Source organism: Mus musculus, chromosome 15, assembly GCF_000001635.26.
Source record: "Mus musculus strain C57BL/6J chromosome 15, GRCm38.p6 C57BL/6J".
Lineage (NCBI taxonomy): Eukaryota > Metazoa > Chordata > Mammalia > Rodentia > Muridae > Mus > Mus musculus.
This window is the reverse complement of record NC_000081.6, coordinates 5,116,611-5,136,109: the sequence shown is the minus strand read 5'-3', so window position 1 is coordinate 5,136,109 and position 19,499 is coordinate 5,116,611. Positions and strand designations below refer to the sequence as shown.

General features: G+C 44.8%; 1 protein-coding gene, 1 long non-coding RNA gene, 1 other non-coding gene and 1 pseudogene across 3 annotated transcripts; 2 read left to right on the top strand and 2 right to left on the bottom strand.

The window, feature by feature from the left end:
* The first annotated feature begins 829 nt into the window (after positions 1–829).
* On the top strand, positions 830–2,079 carry Gm41256. Its single transcript, XR_875002.2, has 3 exons — positions 830–864; positions 1,270–1,423; positions 2,045–2,079. It is a non-coding gene; the product is annotated as a predicted gene, 41256 (long non-coding RNA).
* On the top strand, positions 14,938–15,508 carry Gm10250 (predicted pseudogene 10250; annotated as a pseudogene).
* On the bottom strand, positions 16,970–19,497 carry Rpl37 (ribosomal protein L37). Its single transcript, NM_026069.3, has 4 exons — positions 19,426–19,497; positions 18,688–18,823; positions 18,407–18,491; positions 16,970–17,543 (listed from the first exon to the last, which is right to left on the bottom strand). Exons 1-4 carry the CDS (start codon positions 19,426–19,428, stop codon positions 17,474–17,476), a joined length of 294 nt encoding a protein of 97 aa, NP_080345.1. The 5' UTR covers positions 19,429–19,497; the 3' UTR covers positions 16,970–17,473.
* On the bottom strand, positions 17,630–17,689 carry Snord72 (small nucleolar RNA, C/D box 72). The gene has a single exon (NR_028091.1). It is a non-coding gene; the product is annotated as a small nucleolar RNA, C/D box 72 (small nucleolar RNA).
* Positions 19,498–19,499: the final 2 nt, after the last annotated feature.

Sequence of the window (19,499 nt, the reverse complement as noted above, 5' to 3'; positions counted from 1 at the left end):
ATCAAAAGTTCATTGTTCATGGTCTAGAGAATGTGAAGTCAATGATCAAAACACCAGCACAATCACTGTGTGGCAAGAGCCCATTTCCTGATTCCTAGTTGATGACTTACTGCTGTTGTTTCACATGGTGGAAATGGCAAGAGCTCTCTGAAACTTCCATAGGGGCAGGGGTTCCATTCTTAAGGGCTTCATTCTCGGGAACCAGCCATTCCCTTCAAGTGTCCAGGTCACTGGAGCACTGGTAATTATGACTTCCACATGTAAGTTTAGAGAGACCCAAATCTTCAGCTTATACTACATGGTTGCATCGGTTACTTTTCTGTTGTTGTAATAAAATACCCCAAGAAGAAGTAACTTAGGGAAGACAAGGGTCTTTTTGGCTTACGGTTCCAGGGAATCGAGCATTCTATGGCAGAGAAGACAGCAATAAGCAAGGAAATCATGGCAATGGGAACAGCAGGATCTGTTTCATCATCTGCACATAAGAAGCAAATAGAAAAGTGGGGCCAGGCTAAAGAGAAACCTCAAGATCTGCCTCAAATCATATACTTACTCCCCCTAGCTAGGCTCCAGCTCCTAATGGCTCCCTAGCCTTCTCAAACAGTGGTACTGTTGGGAAGCAAGTTTTCAGACCTAGGAACCTAGGAAGGACATTTCTCACTCAAAGACCATAATCCTTATCTGTAGGGTTTGGTCTGTTGCTACATATTCAAATGCTAAATTCTGTATCCCAAGATCTTGTTACGTCAAGCTGAGCAATTCTCACTACACCTGCCTTTGTTGTGTAAATGTTGCCCCCTCCCCTGAGTTATCCCTGATTGGCTAGTAAAAGTTGCTGACAGCCTGTAGCTGAGCAGATAAGTGGTAAGTGGTGCAAAAGTTCCCAGGCGTAGGGTCTCGGTTAGGGACCACGAGGGAGAGAGAGAGAGGGAGAGGAAGAGGGAGAAGGAGGAGGAAGTCAGTCACCATGAGGTAATGTGACCATGAGGGCTGGCCTGATGAAGCAGGGCCTGTGCAAATGAAATATATGGGGCCGGGTGTGGTGGCACACGCCTTTAATCCCAGCACTCAGGAGGCAGAGGCAGGCGGATTTCTGAGTTCAAGGCCGGCCTGATCTACAGAGTGAGTTCTAGGACAGCCAGGGATACAAAGAGAACCTCTGTCTAAAACCAAACCAACAAAAAGAATATATATATGGCAAGTGATACATTGTGATTAGAGGGTTGATATCTGCCTCGCCTCACCTCAGCAACTCCGTCCTTCCACCAGCACCTCAGGAACGATTCGTATGTATTTCCATGTCTGGCCACCATTTTGACCCATAGCCTTGACTCACTTGGACTACAGTTTCTGTCTGCTGACACTGAGGAAATACTTCACAGAAGATTTTACCTCAATGATGCAGATCCCTTACTAACACGAGGTGAGTTTTCAGCCCCAGCTGTGCAGCATCCATTGTCCAAGCAAAGTCCATCCATCCGACACTGGTCTTTTGTTAACCGTAGCTGCTGCGTTAGCACCCTTTGAGCAAATAGTCTACGGAGGCAAGTTATTGTACCCCGTGGAAAGATTATCCTTGTTTTATTCAAATAATGATTTCTCTGCCCCCGTATCTGGTTGCAATCCTTAGCCTGAGGATCTCCCTGTCTCTATGTAGTGTAAATATTGCTCCCCAATTATTCTCTGATTGGTCAATAAAGCTGATGAGCCAGTGACTGGGCAGTGGAGAGAATAGGGCTGGAGTTCCTCCCAGCCAGGGGAGGGAGGGAGGGAGGAGAGTAAACTAGATGGGGATTCCCCATGGGGAAGGAGTCCAGGAGTCACCAGGATCAGTCCTAAAATGCAAGTATCACTAGGAGGTAGCAAGATTAGCTTAGAGGTTAAAATGGGGTAATACTGCTCAGCCATTGTGCCCTTAAAGCTTGCTAAATAAATATAATAGCCCAGTCTCAATTATTTGGGAGCCACTAGCAAGTCCAGAAAGAGTTCTCATTTTCCTCTAAAACTTCAGAAGCCTGGTGTACATTGTCTGTATTGTCCTCAGCATTCTCATCTTCCAAGCTCCCGCACAAACAGCCCATTACTCTCTGAGCATTCAATGGCGTTTCCAGCTCAAGACTCAAAATGTTTTTACACCACCACCACCACCAGAAGAAAGGCTTTGATTTGGATTATAGTACCATCCTGATGGGGATGGCACTGCAATGGAGAAGAATGGTGGCAGAAGCAGTAAGCAGGCTGACCACAATTCATCTACACAAGAAGGAGGAGAAGGAGGAGGAGGAGGAGGAGGAGGAGGAGGAGGAGGAGGAGGAGGAGGAGGAGGAGAGAGGTGAGACTATGCATCTTTAAATCCTCCACCAGGAATGGATTTTCTCCAGCAATATTCCATCTCCTGAAGGTTCCATAGCCTTCCCGTAGAGGAGTGCCAGGTATTAAAATGTATGAAAGATGTTTGAAACATACACACATATAGTCATAGTTAGGTTTTTTTTTTTTTTTTTTTTTCCTGCAGCAAAAGCACCCTGATCACAAAGCAAGCTGGGGAAGGTTTATTTGGTTTACACTTCCCAGATCATAGTCCAACACTGGAGGCAGTCAGAACAGGAACTCAAGCAGGGCAGAAACCTGGAGGCAGGAGCTGATGCAGAGGCCACGGAGGGTGCTGCTTACTGGCTTGCTTCCTATGGTTCGCTCAGCCTGCTCCCTTAGAGAACCCAGGACTACCAGTGCAGGGATGGCATACAATGGACTGAGCTCTCCCCATTGATCACTAATTAACAAACTGCTCTCCAGCTGGGTCTCATGGAGGCATTTCCTCAATTGAGGCTTCTTCCTCTCTGATGACTCTAGCTTGTGTCAAGTTGACACACACAAAAGCAGCCAGTTCATATAGTTTTTATTTCATCAGTAACTCACACGGTACAAAACAAAACAAACCCTAAATACATAAAGACTTGGTTGCTTTTATATTTTCATCAGGAACTTTCTTTTTTTTTTTCTTTTTCTTTTTTTTTTTTTCTCTTTCTCGAGTCAGAGTTTCTCTGTGTAGCCCTGGCTTTCCTGGAACTCTCACTGTAGACCAGGCTGGCCTCAAACTCAGAAATCCGACTGCCTCTGCCTCCCGAGTGCTGGGATTAAAGGCGTTCGCCACCACCGCCCGACTATCAGGAACTTTTCTTCTCCTCCTCTTCCTCTTCCTCTTCCTCCTCCTCCTCCTCCTCCTCCTCCTCCTCCTCCTCCTCTTCTTCTTCTTCTTCTTCTTCTTCGATTTATTTATTATTGTATCTAAGTACACTGTAGCTGTCTTCAGATACACCAGAAGATGGCATCAGATCTCATTATGGATGGTTGTGAGCCACCATGTGGTTGCTGGGATTTGAACTCAGGACCTTCGGAAGAGCAGTTGGTGCTCTTAACCACTGAGCCATCTCTCCAGCCCAATCAGGAACTTTCTTTTCATTCAGTATTCACATGTGGAAACCTAACTCCCAATGACACCCCTGTGAGGCTACAAGGCCCCAAACAGCTACTTTTCCTTTTGTAACGTGAGGCCAGGCAGAGGCCGTTTCTGAGGTGGTAAGCTCTTATTGTCATCGTGCTTCCTGGATCTTGGCTTTTCCAGCCTCTGCAATGGCAGTGATGCATTTCTCCTCTCTGTGAAACGCAGGTGTATTACGCAGCATTCTTGAGAGGAACAGAACCCATAGAATGTGCATGCACATATTGTGAAAGGTTATATATTGTGAAAGGTTATATATATATATATATATATATATATATATATATATATATAATACTAGGATGGTTGATAGGATGGGGCTAGGCAGTCAGATCGTGGCTATCTACCTTCCAGAGTGTAAGAGAACTGGGAAGCTTCATAGTCTATGAGGCAATTCTCATATGTCCCTGAAGGCCTAGACATCCTGGAGTGTTGGTACTGATGCCACGTTGGAAAGCCAAAGCACCTGAAGTCTGTTCTCAGCAAGAGATGCTGGCGGCGGTACTGTTAGGTGCACTCGTGCACTCGCTTAGGAAAAAGAGAAAGCAGCAGGGGCTCTCTGCTTTTACCCTTTATAACTATGCTTCCGGGACCTGTAAGCCAGTCCCAGTTAAATGTCGTCCTTTATAAGAGTTGCCTTGGTCATGGTGTCTCCTCATAGCAATGGAACCCCAAAGACAATGCATGTATATGTGTGTGAGTGAGCGAGTGTGTGTGTATTACACATGTCTGCTCAGTCTGTATAATGTTACTTGTATGTATGTTTGCAGGGCTATTTGATATTGGATAATCAATTGGTGTGCTCTTTCCTAGTGAAGACTATTTTCCCACTCTGAGCATTCCTTAACTGCCTTTGTGTAAGGCTGGGGCCTTCTGGGCTTTTCCTCCTCTAAATTAGAGTGTCTATTGTTTTTGTCTGGGTCCAGCTCATGCTTAAGCAGTCATGTTACTGAGACTTTACCTGTATAACTTCTGAATTACTAGGAGACACAATCTCACAGCAAACTCCCCACTCCTCTGGTTCTTGCAGTCTTCCTACCTGTCACGTCCGCTCTCGACCAGCAAGAACGACACGACCACCAGTCCTTCCTTCTAACAGCAGTTTATTCAGCAAACTTCCGTCTTTATCTCTCTCGCTTCAACTTTTTCTCTCTCAACTTTATCTCCCTCAACTTTATCTCTCTCTCTAACCCAGGCCTCTCACTCTTATATACTCTCAGTCCTCATCCACTCACAGCAGGCCACGTCACCTCACCAGGCACGCAGCTTCAGCTAATCAGGGCAGCAGGGGCATGTCTCCACCAAAATGGATTCGCCAGTATCCTGGTGTACCTACACAGCTCTCACGATGGTTGTGGCTTATTTTCAGGTGTATGAGGAAGTCAGGTGCAAGTTATAAGACTTAGCTGCAGTCCCGGGCACCTTCTTGGGACTGCTGCCACATCCGCTCCTCACACCTACCCCTCTTCTGCAATGATCCCTGAGCAAGCCTTAGGTTCAGGAGTTATGTTGTAGATACATCAGTGGATACTGGGCTCCACAATTCTGCAGTCTGATTGGTTGTGAGTTTTTATAATGGTCTCCATCTGTTGCAAAGGAAACTTCCCTTGACGTGGCATCACTTATCTGGACAAAACTTATCTGGGTAAAGAACAATATTTAGGATGTTCTTAGAGGTTGCTCAGTGAGTTTATTATGTACAGTACCAGTGGAGGAGTTAGGTTAATATCCATAAGACTTCCCTCTAGGGAAGCAATCTCAGGTTTGTAGATATTTGGGAGGAAGCAAATTTAGCAGTTTCTAAGATTATCCGTGTGCTCCACCAGACTGGTTACTCTCTGCTTGCTTTTTTTTTTTTTTTTTCTTGACAAGTTTATTGAAGTAAAATTGACTGACGTGCAGTAAAATTCACCTGTATTAGTTGTAGAATTCAATGAGTTTAGAAAAGTCTATATGGTTGTCTAACCAGAACCACGATGAATCTAGAATACTTTCATCACTCATAGAAATTCTCTTTTTAAAAAGATTTCTAAGCCGGGCGGTGGTGGCGCACGCCTTTAATCCCAGCACTTGGGAGGCAGAGGCAGGTGGATTTCTGAGTTCGAGGCCAGCCTGGTCTACAGAGTGAGTTCCAGGACAGCCAGGGCTATACAGAGAAACCCTGTCTCGAAAACAAAACAAAGCAAAACAACAAAAACAACCACAACAAAATCTCTGGGCTGGAAAGATGGCTCAGTGGTTAAGAGCATTGACTGCTCTTCCAGACATCCTGAGTTCAATTCTCAGCAACCACATGGTGGTTCACAACCATCTGTAATGGGATCTGATGCCCTCTTCTGGTGTGTCTGAAGACAGCTACCCTGTACTCATATAAAATAAATAAATAAAACAACAACAACAAATTATGTTGTTCCAGACTTGTCTCTTTCAGGAGGCCTTTTCTTTTAGGATAACCTTAGAGCATGTTGTGTAACAGTTTCCTCTGAAATTGAAACATTCTATCCTATAGCTATGCTCCTTAAACAGAAAGGTAAGCAATTCAGGATTCTCAGAGGAGAAGGGAAGGGGGCGACTAGGGGAAGGTCTGTATGAGGGGGGACTAAGAGGGTGGGTGATGATACAGATTAAAATGAATAAATTAATTAATTAATGGAAAAGGAAAACAGAAAAAAAATAGCTTCAGGAAGTCCCTGAAACTAGCCAGATTTACTAGGCCCCTCCATGCCCGAGTAAGCAATAAATGCTGAGAATCCCTCAACCAAGCCACAAAGAGTTCTCTTAAACAAGCCAAGCTACTGAGAAGTCTCTGAGACCATATCAGCTGCCCGGGAGAAGCGGAAAGTAATTGAGTTGCTTGGAAAAGTGTTAGAGCAGAGTCGCTTGGAAGCAACAACTCTCCAACCCGTTGAGCTTCTTTATGTCCTGTGCAGTATGCTCCAAACTCCTAGCTTTTGTGAGCTGTCTCCCATGCTGCAGTGGCCCTTGGTGATGCAACTGTGTCTGAGTCATTTCTGCTCCTGTGAGGTACCCCTCACCCATACTCCTGTGAGTAACCCCAATAAAACTCATTGGTTCGCCAAGTTGAACTTCGGTCTGTATGGGGTATCTGGGGAGAGCAGTCATGGGTGTAACATCTCCCCAGGACAAGTTTTGCTATACGGGACAGGCACAGGACAGAACCAAATAGGAGTGGGGGAGAAGAGAGTGCACAGGCCTGGCTATCAGAGGCAAGGCATGCAACTGAGGCTGAGAGGTCCTAGCGGGGAGCCTCCATATGGAGGGCATTCTGACACAATCATCTTTTCCTGTGTGCTAACGTGCCTCTGTGCTATGGCAGCTGTTGCATGGTTCTTGCTATGAGTACTGACATGCAACTAAGACTGAGACATCAAAACGAGGAGTGTTGGGGGCTAGAGAGATGACTCAGTGGATAAGAGCACCGACTGCTCTTCCGAAGGTCCTGAGTTCAAATCCCAGCAACCACATGGTGGCTCACAACCATCCGTAATGAAATCTGACGCCCTTTTCTGGTGCATCTGAAGACAGCTACAGTGTACTTAGGTATAATAAATAAATCTTTAAAAAAACAAAACAAAACAAAAAAACCGAGGAGTGTCTGTGGGAGGAATTGTGGGATAGTCTTTGTCTATGTGGTGTAAGCTAGCATGCCTGCTTGATAAGTGAGGTCTACCAGGTAAATATGGAGTTACCCTGAACATAGTGAAAGGTTTGCAGAAAACATTTAGTGTTTGAGATTAGCAAAGGAACAGCCTGGCCACGGTTGTGCAGCATTAGATATGAATCTGAAGCTGAGACGCTGGCCAAGCAGGAACTTGTTTGTGTAAAGGAGCAATTACATTAAGAAAGGCAGATGTGCCTGGCATGTTCCATGTTAGCCTCGGAGTTGGAAAGTAAATTAGATACATGAGAGGATGGGAGAGAGGGAGAGGGAGGGGCAGGGAAAGGGGGAGGGGGAGGGATAGAAAAGCAGTAGGCCTCTCAAGTCCAATCTTTTGTAGAAAAAGAAGAAAAAGTCTGTGATCCACTGTACAGAAGGGGGCTGGTGGTGGTTTGTGAAGGGACTCCAGCCAGCCCAAGCAGGACAAGCATGGCTCTGGCAGGCCTTGCCCTCCTGCATCCCCTCTTCCTCACTAGAAACCATTAGAATACATTCCTGAAACTAGACTCCAAAGTCTAGCCCCTTGTTTGGCCACTTCCTCTTTCAGAGGCTGATTATCAAGGTCTAGCTATCAAAGTGTTGAAGCCCAGCAATCAAAAGCCCACTTGTGGGCTGGAGAGATGGCTCAGCGGTTAAGAGCACTTGCCTGCTCTTCCAGAGGTCCTGAGTTCAATTTGCAGCAACCACATGGTGGCTCACAGCCATCCATGAGATCTGACGCCCTCTTCTGCTGTGTCTGAAGACAGCTACAGTGTACTCACAATATATAAAATAAATAAATCTTAAAAAAAAAATCCCCCTTGTGGCACTTTATTTAACATGCCCAATCAAAATTAATCACCACATTCTAACTCAGGGGTGCCCCTTTTTATCTTTATAAATTGTCATTTGCCTATGGGCCACATCTGACTCCTCTCTATGCAGAAGCAGTCCCTTGATCCTCTGCGGGACAAATACCCCATCCCTGTCTTTGATGTCTCTTCCTCCTTCTCCCTCATCCTCTATCTCTAGTCTTTGTCACTTAACCCTTGCTCTTTGTCCTTGTGAGGCAAATAAATCTCCTTTTTGCTGACAATTTGGCTTTGGGGTGTCTTGGGCCAATAAAGGTTCTTTCAGTTTGAATAAGAATGTCCTCAATAGGCCCATCTTTTTAAATATTTAGTCATCAGAGAGTAGCACGATTTGAGAAGGTTTAGGTGTGGCCTTGGAGTAGTGTGGGCTTGTTGGAGGAAGTGTGTCATGGTGTGTTGTAGGATATTTCATCACATTGTGAACCCTGAGATTGTGTTGTTTACTGGGAACTATTTCTAGTTGTGGCGTGGCTCTGTTCTTAGTACACTTTAATTCCTCTGGCTGGAATACAGACATGCCCTTAGTACACACCTTTACAACTCCCCTAACAATGAAGGTAAAGTAGAAGGAAGCACCCATGTTTGAAAGTGCCATCTAGATGAATGGCAGACAAAGTGATGAATCAGAGAAAGATTTGACAGAATGGGATCTGCCCAACTTTCATCAGGAGAGGAAAGGGAAGCTACTTAATAGAGCAATGCAGAAAGAGAGAGAAAGAAAGGCAGTTTTACTGGGACAGATGTACAGAGAAGATAAGCTAGACACAGGTGAAGACAGAACAAACCAGAGAAAGAGGAGCCAGATGATTAGAACATATTGCCACAGTTACCATGCGGCCAAGCCGAGCAATTCAGGAGAAACTGAGAGAAGCCAGATTGAATCAGTCATCTTGAAGAGGAGATTCAGCCAGAACAGCTGAGTTGAGCAGCCAGCCAGAGTTCACAAAAAAAAAAAAAAAAAGAAAAGAAAGGGGAGCTTATTCAGCAGTAAGTCTCAAAGGCTGAAAACATTCTAGCCCTAGACAAGATTGTAAGGAGGCCAGAAGCTTCCAGGACTAGTCCTAGGTTAGCAGATGGAGGCAGTAAACCTCGGAGATGAAAATTACTTCAGTCGAATAAAAGATATTTTTACAAGTGGGGGTGGGGTTTAAAAAGTCCCACAAGGCCCAGTGTCTCTTTTAGCCTATAAATGAGGTTGTAGATCTTAGCTACTTCTCCAGCACCACACCTGCTTGCCACCATACTCCCTCTTTTGAGGATAATGGACTAAGAGACTCTGAGATTGTAATTAAGTCCTCCATTAAATGCTTTCCTTTGTAAGAGTTGCTGTGGTCATCGTGTTTTTCACAGCATTAGAACAATGACTAAGACTGGACATTTACAATAGTCCAGTACAAGAAACCACAGCGATTGGGAAATAGTTAGTGCTTCAACTGCTGAAACTAGGAGAGACTTTTAAACAAGCAATGAGAGAGCCTGTCGTCACAGCAGACCTGATACATCTGGCATTGTAAGCCAGGATAGAAACCTGTGGCTGGGGATGTCAGAGGACCCACTGGGGAAGGAACTTGTATTGTTTTCCTAGAGGGATGTGCTGTGCTTATCAGACCGCTTCTTTTTTTTTTTTTTTTTAATTTTCTTTTTTTTTTTTTTTCGAGACAGGGTGTCTCTGTGTAGCCCTGGCTGTCCTGGAACTCACTTTGTAGACCAGGCTGGCCTCGAACTCAGAAATCCGCCTGCCCCTGCCTCAAGAGTGCTGGGATTAAAGGCGTGCGCCACCACGCCCGGCTCTTTTAAAAATATTTTTATTAGGTATTTTCCTCATTTACATTTCCAATGCTATCCCAAAAATCCCTCATACCCTCCCCCCCCCCCCAGCTCCCCTACCCACCCACTGCAACTTTTTGGCCCTGGCGTTCCCCTGTACTGGGGCATATAAAGTTCATAATGTTGTTCCACCTATAGGATTGCAGTTCCCTTTAGCTCCTTGGGTAATTTCTCTAGCTCCTCCATTGGGAGCCCTGTGATTCATCCAATAGCTGACTGTGAGCATCCACTTCTGTGTTTGCTAGGCCCCAGCATAGTCTCACAAGAGACAGCTATATCTGGGTCCTTTCAGCAAAATCTTGCTAGTGTATGCAATGGTGTCAGCATTTGGAGGCTGATTATGGGATGGATCCCTCGATATGGCAGTCTCTAGATGGTCCATCCTTTCGATCAGACTGCTTCTTAAGCACATGTGTTTGCACTCATAGATCACTGCTGCTATCAACCTCAACAATTCTTTTTTTTTTTTTTTTTTTTTTTTTTGAGACAGGGTTTCTTTGTATAGCCCTGGCTGTCCCGGAACTCACTTTGTAGACCAGATATCTGCCTGCCTCTGCCTCCAGAATGCTGGGATTAAAGGCATGCACCCCCCCAACCCCCCCCCCCCCCGGCAGTAGCCTAATTCTTAGTCAAAGGTGGACATATTTAGTTTCCCCTCCAAGGCTCAGGGATCATTGTGGAAGAGGGCACAAATAGAACGCAAGAGCCAGAGGAAGTGGTGGGATGTCCTGTGACAGTTTCCTCCCAGAATGAAATATTCCACCCTTCAGGAAAGCTCTTTTAAGCACAGAAGTAAACAACTCAAAAGCTCCAGGAAGTCCCTGAATCTAACTAGATTCACTAGGTTCCTGTCTGAGTACACAGAGACCACGTGGGCTGTCTAGAAGAGGTTTGGACTAGAGTCACCTGGAAAGGACATCTTCCAACCTCTTAACCTCCCTGCAAGCTGGACAGTGTTCTCCAAATCCCTTGCTTTTGTGAGCTGTCACGCATGCTGGAGTGGGCCTTGGTGATATAGCTGCTTTTGAGTCATTTCTACTCCTGTAAGTAACTAACTCTCACCACTATCCCTGTAACTAACACCAATAAAATCCATGGGTTCACCAAGCTGAATCTTGCTGATGGCTGTACTTTCGTCTGTTGTGGTTTTCCTAGCTTGGGTGAGTAGACACGTGTGTTGTGCCTCCCTCAGAAAAGTTTTGTCATACAACAGAGCAGAAGCAAAATCGTCCTGCAGTCCACTTCCACATACAGGCTGTTTTACTATTACTATTTTTTGAGTAGATAGTTTAGGAACTGCCGGGTCTGTTTAGCTGTATAAAAAGCAGTCTTTTTCAGGGTGCCTACAGCCGTTTATGTTTCCACCTGCACTGAATGAATGAGTGTTCCAGTTGTCCCTCGTTAGCACTTACAGTGAGGATGACCCCATTCTCCAGAGTACTAGTTCATGGTGGTTTAACTTACATTTCCCCAGTGTCATGTGGCAGTTTGAAAGACCCCCATAGGCTCATATATTTGCATACTTGGTCCTCGGTTGGTACAACTGTTTGGGAAGGACTAAGAGTTGTGGTCTTATTAGACGAAGTATGTCACTGGGGGCCGGCCAACTTTGAGTTTTCAAAGGCCTAGGCCATCCTAGGTAGCTCTCTCTTTGCCTCCTGCTTGTGGCTCAGGATGTAAGCTCTCAGCTGCTGCTCAGCACCATACCTGCCTGCCTGCTTCCATGCTCCCACTTATGATGGACAAGGAAGGACTCATGCTCTGAAACTGTCAGCTTCCAACAACTCTTTTCTAAGTTGCCATGATCATGATGTCTCTTCACAGCAACAGAAGAACAGAGAAGTAACCAAGCCAGGACAGTGGCACACACCTTTAATGTCAGCAGTCAGGAGGCAGAAGCAGGTGAATCTGTGAATCTGAGGCCACGCTGGTCTACAGAGTGAATTCTAGAACAGTCAGGGCTTCATAGATTCTGTCTCAAAAAAACCCAACATATATACATATATATGTACATGTGTCTCAGAAAAACAATGTTACATATTATATTTGATATATATTGCATTTTGTATATAACACACATAACCACAATATGCATATTACTAATACCATATATTATGTAATATATATCATGTACATATATTTCATATCTATAGAAGATATACAGATAATAGTGTTATTTGTTGTTGTTTTCTGGGATTTTGTTTTTATAAGGGTTTTATGTATCTCAGGCTGGCCTCAAACTTACTAGGTAGCTAAGGTTGGCCTTAATATTCTTCCTGGTTCTCCTACCTTCTCTCCCATTTGTAGGATTAATGGTATATGCTATAATATCTAGCAATTATTTCTTTTAATTTATACATTTTAGTTTTAACCAGTTTTTTTTTTTAGATTTATTTATTATTATATGTAAGTACACTGTAGCTGTCTTCAGACACACCAGAAGAGGGAGTTAGATCTCGTTACGGATGGTTGTGAGCCACCATGTGGTTGCTGGGAATTGAACTCTGGACCTTTGGAAGAGCAGTGCTCTTACCCATTGAGCCATCTCACCAGCCCAGTTTTAACCAGTTTTGTTGACTGTAATTTTGTTTTACACATGACTTGGGCTTACCCATAACCACTTCTCTCACTTTATCTCTTGGTTCACTAACATATCCCCAACCTAACATCAGGGTCCAATATGTACATAACATTCAATATATATATATATCTATGATAGAATCGTATTCATTGAATGTACATTTACTTGAGGGACTTCCTTAACATAAACTCTGGAGCGCCAAGCTGCTCTTACTGTTCTGATCCAAACAACCTTGTAAGTCCACAGGACCATGGTCTGTTGTGCAGCTATGTTCAGCCTCTGACCCCCGGACCACATGTGTCCCGGTATAGTTATGAAAGGGGAACAATACTTTTATTGATGTTGTCATGTGACAATGTCAACAGACTGGATACTCATGGATAATAGCAAATAGCCTAGACTGACCTCATCAAGTTAAATGATACCTTTCTATACAGTGAGTTCCAGGGTAGCCAAGGCTATGCAGAGACCCTATCTTGACAAACTAAAACAATCAAAAATGACATCTTTCACCAGTCAGTGGTGGTGCACGCCTTTAATCCCAGCACTTGGGAGGCAGAGGCAGGTGGATTTCTGAGTTCGAGGCCAGCCTGGTCTAGAGTTCCAGAGAAACCATCTTGAAAAGAAACAAAACAAAACAAACAAACAAAAAAGAAAATCTTTCAACGTTCTCTCTCCTTGCTATCATCCACACAATACTCATTTTCCAGAATGATACTACATGATTGCTAATATATACAAATTGTTACAGTAAGCCAGTCAGTATGCCGTATTCTCACAGTGACACTTTGAAATAAAGGTACATATGAGGTATGGCAAAAGTTATCCCTCTACAAAATAAAACGCACAAAGATCCCCGAGCTGACATGATTTCATACAGAAGCTAGTAATTTTTGTATTTTAATTTTATATCCTTATGTGCTTAGTAGTGTTGCTTGCTTTTCCAAACAGGTCTTTCCAGTCCTTCCTATGTGCTGGGATTCATGTGTGCCAGCACGTCTGCTACAGCATTATTTCTGTTGAAGAAAGTGTTATCTAATGGCCAGACTCAAAGCTCTAAACTTAACGCTGAGGTTCACATTCCTTGTTTGGGTAGCAAGCAGCCACACGAGCACTGAAGTCTAACTAGTCGAAAGGGAGATGGTGTCAAGTACATTATGGTTTGCTCATCTAACAGGGGGAAACAAATCAATCTAAGATGTGTCAATTTTTATGCCAACTGTGTGGTGACACGTTGGCTACATTAATAAAGTATTAGTTTTACATTTTAAATGTTGTCTACAAAATTTAAACTACATACTTGATTTGCATCTCATTACATTTCATTCTTAATATTTGCCTTTCTGTAGACCATGCTGGCCTGGAACTCAGAAATCCGCCTGCCTCTGCCTCCCAAGTGCTGGGATTAAAGGCGTGCACCACCACACCCGGTTGCCTTCTCCCTTTCTTCCACACTATATACTTAAGCCCTGCTAGGCCTAAAGCCTCCTGGCAATTCTACCTTAGCTTTCAGTCTCCCTAGCAACAAACGCAGGGTGACAGACGTGTGCCACTGACCTTGGCTTTTCACTGACTTGGGTTGCTAGTTAAGGACTCTGCTGAGCAGGGTGTCTCCTCTTTTCTACTTTGCTGCACCATCTCTTTGGCCCTCCCATTGTACTGCTAGTAGACAATGCTGGTCTACAATACTTTCAGGACAGTTTAGTCAAGCCAACTAAGTTTTACTCAGAGCCCTGTTGTACTCTAATGGCAATCTGCTTCTCACATTTCCAGTCTAAGATCAAAGTCCTGGTAGGCTATGCCAGGAGAGAGCTGTCTCTTCTTTTAAAGCACCAGACCTTGACACTGCATCTCCATGAAGGCTGTATTGAGAAATTAAGGTTGCTTTTCATTCTTATGCAAGGTGACCGAGAAAGGGTAAGTCTGCGGAGACCACGACTGAGTAGTTCAGATGGACTCTCCTGCCTAACTCACAAGTCCTTGCACTGTAAGCATGTACCACCATGGCCCACTTTGCTCATTTATAAAGTGCCAGCACAACTCGAAAGTTACCATATGTGGTGTCGTTCATCTGTTTCGTGGTATATTTGCAACATGCCATCTCAGGACTCCTGTGATTATAAACCACTGTGCCGTGCTGTTCTCTGAAGAGCTGTCTCTAATAGAATAGTTCTTATGCAGCTTCTCGTTTTCTCTCCTCCCTTAGGGATTGTCTGTCCTCCGAGGGCTGCTGCTCTCCATATGCCTTCCCTATCCCAGAAGTCCAATTATAAGCTGCTTTCCACTAAGAACTGTTCCGCTACCAGGCCAGTTCTCAGGTAACTGCTGACTTCAGAAATGCAGACCTTTCTCCTGGACCCTGCACTGAGTGCTGGTGGTCAGTGGGCTTTTTCCTCATCATAGCTGGTCCAGATCAACTTTTGATCAAGACAGAGGAAGCAAAAGGGAGAATTAGAGTACAAGATAGAAAATGTGGTCCCGTTTCTTGCTTGCTGGAGAGAGCACTCCGCCGGGGGTCGGTGAAGTATCCCAAGATGGCTGGGCGTAAACTTGCTCTAAAAACCATTGATTGGGTATCTTTTGTGGAGGTCATGCCCCAAAATCAGAAGGCAATTGGAAATGCCCTGAAGTCCTGGAATGAGACCTTCCACGCCAGGTTGGCTAGTCTGTCTGAGAAACCACCTGCGATTGACTGGGCTTACTACAGGGCCAATGTGGCCAAGCCTGGCTTGGTGGATGATTTTGAAAAGAAGTATAATGCCCTGAAGATTCCTGTGCCTGAGGATAAATACACAGCCCTGGTGGACCAGGAGGAGAAGGAGGATGTGAAGAGCTGTGCTGAATTTGTGTCTGGATCCCAGCTCAGGATCCAGGAGTATGAGAAGCAGCTGGAGAAAATGAGGAACATAATTCCCTTTGACCAGATGACCATTGATGACTTGAATGAGATCTTCCCAGAAACCAAGCTGGACAAGAAGTACCCGTACTGGCCCCACCAGCCCATCGAGAACCTGTGAAGCAGCCTGGGACGGAGCCCCGGCCGACATGAAATAAAACATTTAAATAGTAAAAAAAAAAAAAAAGATAGAAAATGTGTCACCAAGCCTTTGTACTTCCTTGGAACTCACAACTTGTCATGACCTTTGTGTCCACACACATATACACAGGAATGGAAAAAGAGAGCCCCCTGGGGCATGAGACATTTCAGAGGTGACAATTCCAGCAAAGCTGGCAACTTGCCTTGGTTACTTAGCATGCACTACAGTTTGACATACTACTCCAGACTTAAAATAGCTGTTTTTAGAGACATGGCTTCACTTCCTAGTTCTTCTATCACCCCAAATCCCTGTCACAGCCCTCATTTACAAACTGAAAAACACGAACTTTTGAGTATTATCCAAAATAGTAATAAAGCGTGATTTCTGCTTCTATAAAGTTCATGCCCATGAGCGCTTTGCTTGAGTGCCTATGTGTACCACGTGTGTGCCTGGCCCAGGGAAGAGGGTGTTGGACTCCCTAGAACTAGCCATGGCTGTGAAATACCATGTGCACACTAGGAATTAAATCTGGGTCCCCTGAAACAAGCGTCCTTAACTTCTGAGCCTTCTCTCAACTCAAGCATCCAAGCACAGCCATGTGTTCATGCCTATAATCCCAGTCCCAGAAAGGTAAGCCAATCAATCCTTTGAGTTCCAGGAGAGCTTCCAGTGAGACCTTGTCTTAGAAAAAGCAAAAGTCATGGACTGGAGAGATGGCTCACAACCATCTGTAATGGGATCTGATGCCCTCTTCTGGTGTATGAAGACATCTACAGTGTAGTCATACAAATAAAATATATAAATTCATCTTAAACCCCAGCACTTGAGCCAGTAGCAGGGCCAAGGGTTCAAGTTAGCTCTACCCACTCCTCTGCTCAAAATTTATTGCCAGGCATGTTCAACCTGAGACTAGTGGACTCCACGTACTCCATGTGCTATGGAGGATACCCAATGTTTGTTGGTGTCACAATTCTAGACACACTGAGTATCGAATAATAGATCTGCACCCTACCCTCAATTTAGCAGTCTATTGCCTAGCTTTGTGGCTGTAATTTTTCTCAACTCCATTACATACTAGAACTGACATCACAAACACCCAAATTCTCCCACAGGCATTAGCTTAAGAAAGGATTTTGAAGACAGGATTTTTCTGTAGGTCTGCAACTAACTCTGTAAACCAGGCTGGCCTCAAACTTAAGATTTTGAGTTTGCCTCTGCACCCCATGTGCTGGAATTAAAGGCCCGAGCTGCTCCAGCCACCACCAAGCTTGAGGTCACCTTGCAAATCCTAACACAAGCTTTTTTTCAAGCCCCACTTATCTTGCAGAGTTGTATTAATCTTTCCCATCTCTAGAGTTTGTCAAGTCGGGACACCCAGAGCTTAATTCCCACTTGCCTCAGTGTCTGATTTAAGCCTTGATAGAAATTACACATTCAGCCATAGTAAGGAAACCACACACCAATCTTAAGTCTACACGGACTATGAGTTCTAGTAAGATGAATTAAGAGTTTTAATGTGTAGCTCTGATCCCCAACTCATAGATCCACCTGTCACCAAGTGCTGGGAATAAAGGCTTATCTTGCTTGGCTTTATTCAAGTAAATGTTAAAAATCAGAAACTACAGGATAAGTAAGAGCTCAAATCATTTAAGTCCCTTACAGACTGTAAGCGTCTTAAGACACTGTAGGCATGGTAGTGATATAACCACACCAGTAACTGTCCTCATCTCTAGCAAGCCTGCTCGTTCAGCTCATCACTCACCCACTTCCATGCCCAGGGCCAAGCAAACACGATGGGGACCGAGACAGGCTCAGAGTATCTTTCCCGAGAGTCCACCCAGCCCCTCCCAGCTTCGGACCCACAGGAACTATGAAGGAAGAAGCGTAGGATCCCAGAGCAATCATATAACCGAACTCTGAACCGATGTTAAAGTACCTTAGATCACCACAGAATTTTTGAAAGCAGAACATTTATTTTATGACTGATTGAAATCCTTAAGAAGAACTGGATGCTGCGACAGCTGCCCTCTTGGGTTTCGGCGTTGTTCCCTCACGGAATCCATGTCTGTGCCATGTTAAAGATAAGAAAAAAAGTTAAAGCAGCAATATCAAACATTGCCTCCAAATTGATCAAGCAGACCGTAATGAGCTTATCTCAGTTAAATGCTGAAATCATTATAGCAGTCATATGTTCAGACATTTATTTTTTAGGACATCATTGATAAGCTATTAGTTTACCCTAATCAAGACACCCACATTACATTAAAGTTAACTGTCTCAACAATTTTGGGCTCATTTTCCCTATTTCCACAAGAACTAAAGTATTTATGAAGCTATTCCTTAAGCTATAAAGGACAGGTCCTGGCACCTTTCCTTTAGTAACAGGAAACACTGACCAAGCTTAACAGGATCTTGAAGCTGCTCAACTCAGAAGTCTAAATGTTAAGTAGCACTCATTTCTACTCAATACTACATAGGAAGATGAGTGATTCTAAGCACATAAAGGTTAATCAGGCTCAAAACATGCCACTAGCCTATCAAACACTAGCAAGCCACTACACATCAAGTTCACAAAACTGGACTGAGTTTAAAACAGAGACAAACACAAAAGCACCTGTCAAAGCACAGACCCCACAGGAAAGTCTAAGAGGGGGGCTGGGGATTCTGTACTTTTAAGGAACATCAAGGCCTAGCCTCCAGTAAAAAGATACCCATCTATGTTATGACTGGCACCCAGAACAGCTTAGCAGACTTGAGCAAAGTCTGGAGGCAGATCCAAGTAAGCTGCCCCCCAGATCCCACTCATAGTCTTGACAAATGTGGGCGTCTCAGGCCCACACCAAACCCCAGTATCATTCCTACCCTTCAGTAAGAGTGCAAAGTTTCATCCTACCCTGGAGGACCAATGACATTTAGCCAAAACTGTACCTGAATCTGCGGTAGACAATCTTTAGGTGCCTCATCCGACCAGTCCCGGTAGTGTTTCGTCTCTTAGCCTTGGCACTCCAGTTATCTAATAAAAAAAATAGGATTCCAAATGGTTTTCCCAAGCACCCAGTGTCAGCCCATTTTCTCAGTAGTGTCATTACTATGTTTTAACCACTCAGCCAACAAACCAACCTCCAAAGTTGTTGCGTGCCAAATGTGTTTTCTATTACATCGCTACCTCAGGTCAAGGTAAAAGCCCGCCTGCGGATTACAGTACTTACACTTCCTCTTGCGCTTGGCAGGGTAGCCACACTTGCCACAAGTCGACTTCTGAAGGTGGTAGGCCTTGGAGCCACAGCGGCGGCACAGCGTGTGCGTCTTGTTGCGACGCTTACCAAAGGATGACGTTCCCTTCGTCTGCACATTAAAAGAAAAAGCAGGAAAAAAAACCCCACATATAAGCAACTCTGAAATCTGACTTCTCAATGTACTCTGGCATTTTCTTAGCAATGAGTATGGATGAGACGTAAACAAGATCCACACGGGACAAAACGGTGTAAAGATTTAAATCTTAGCACACAGGTAGGGTAGGTAGGAAGCACTACCGGCTATCCACACGACCATTATAATGCCTTACTCTGCGCGGACCTAAGCCTCCTTGGCTTTAGGCGTTAAGGACAACATTCTGCCCGTCTCTCAGTCGCGGTACTGCCCACCAAGCAGCCGGTTTCTCGGCGGCTGGGGACAGATGTCCCCAAGCCTGTCCTGATCACCCACCCGGGGCTGCAGTGCGTACGTCTCCTCCAAAGCCCAGAGAGACCCACAGCGGCGCTAGGACCGTGGGCCGGGCTCTGCACACAGCAGCCATCCTTCCAGTTCCTGCGGACCACAGCACGCCGTCTCCTCGCCCATCAGCTCCCCTCACTCGCAACCTTGTCACCGACGCGCCGGGCAACAGGCAGGACAGCCCGAGGAAGAAGGATGGAGAGAGATTTACAGAGCCCAGAAACCACACTCACCATCTTGCTTCTACCGGCGAGGCCAAAGAGACCGGAAGAGAAAGCACCCCCGCCACTTCCTGTGGATAAGCTTC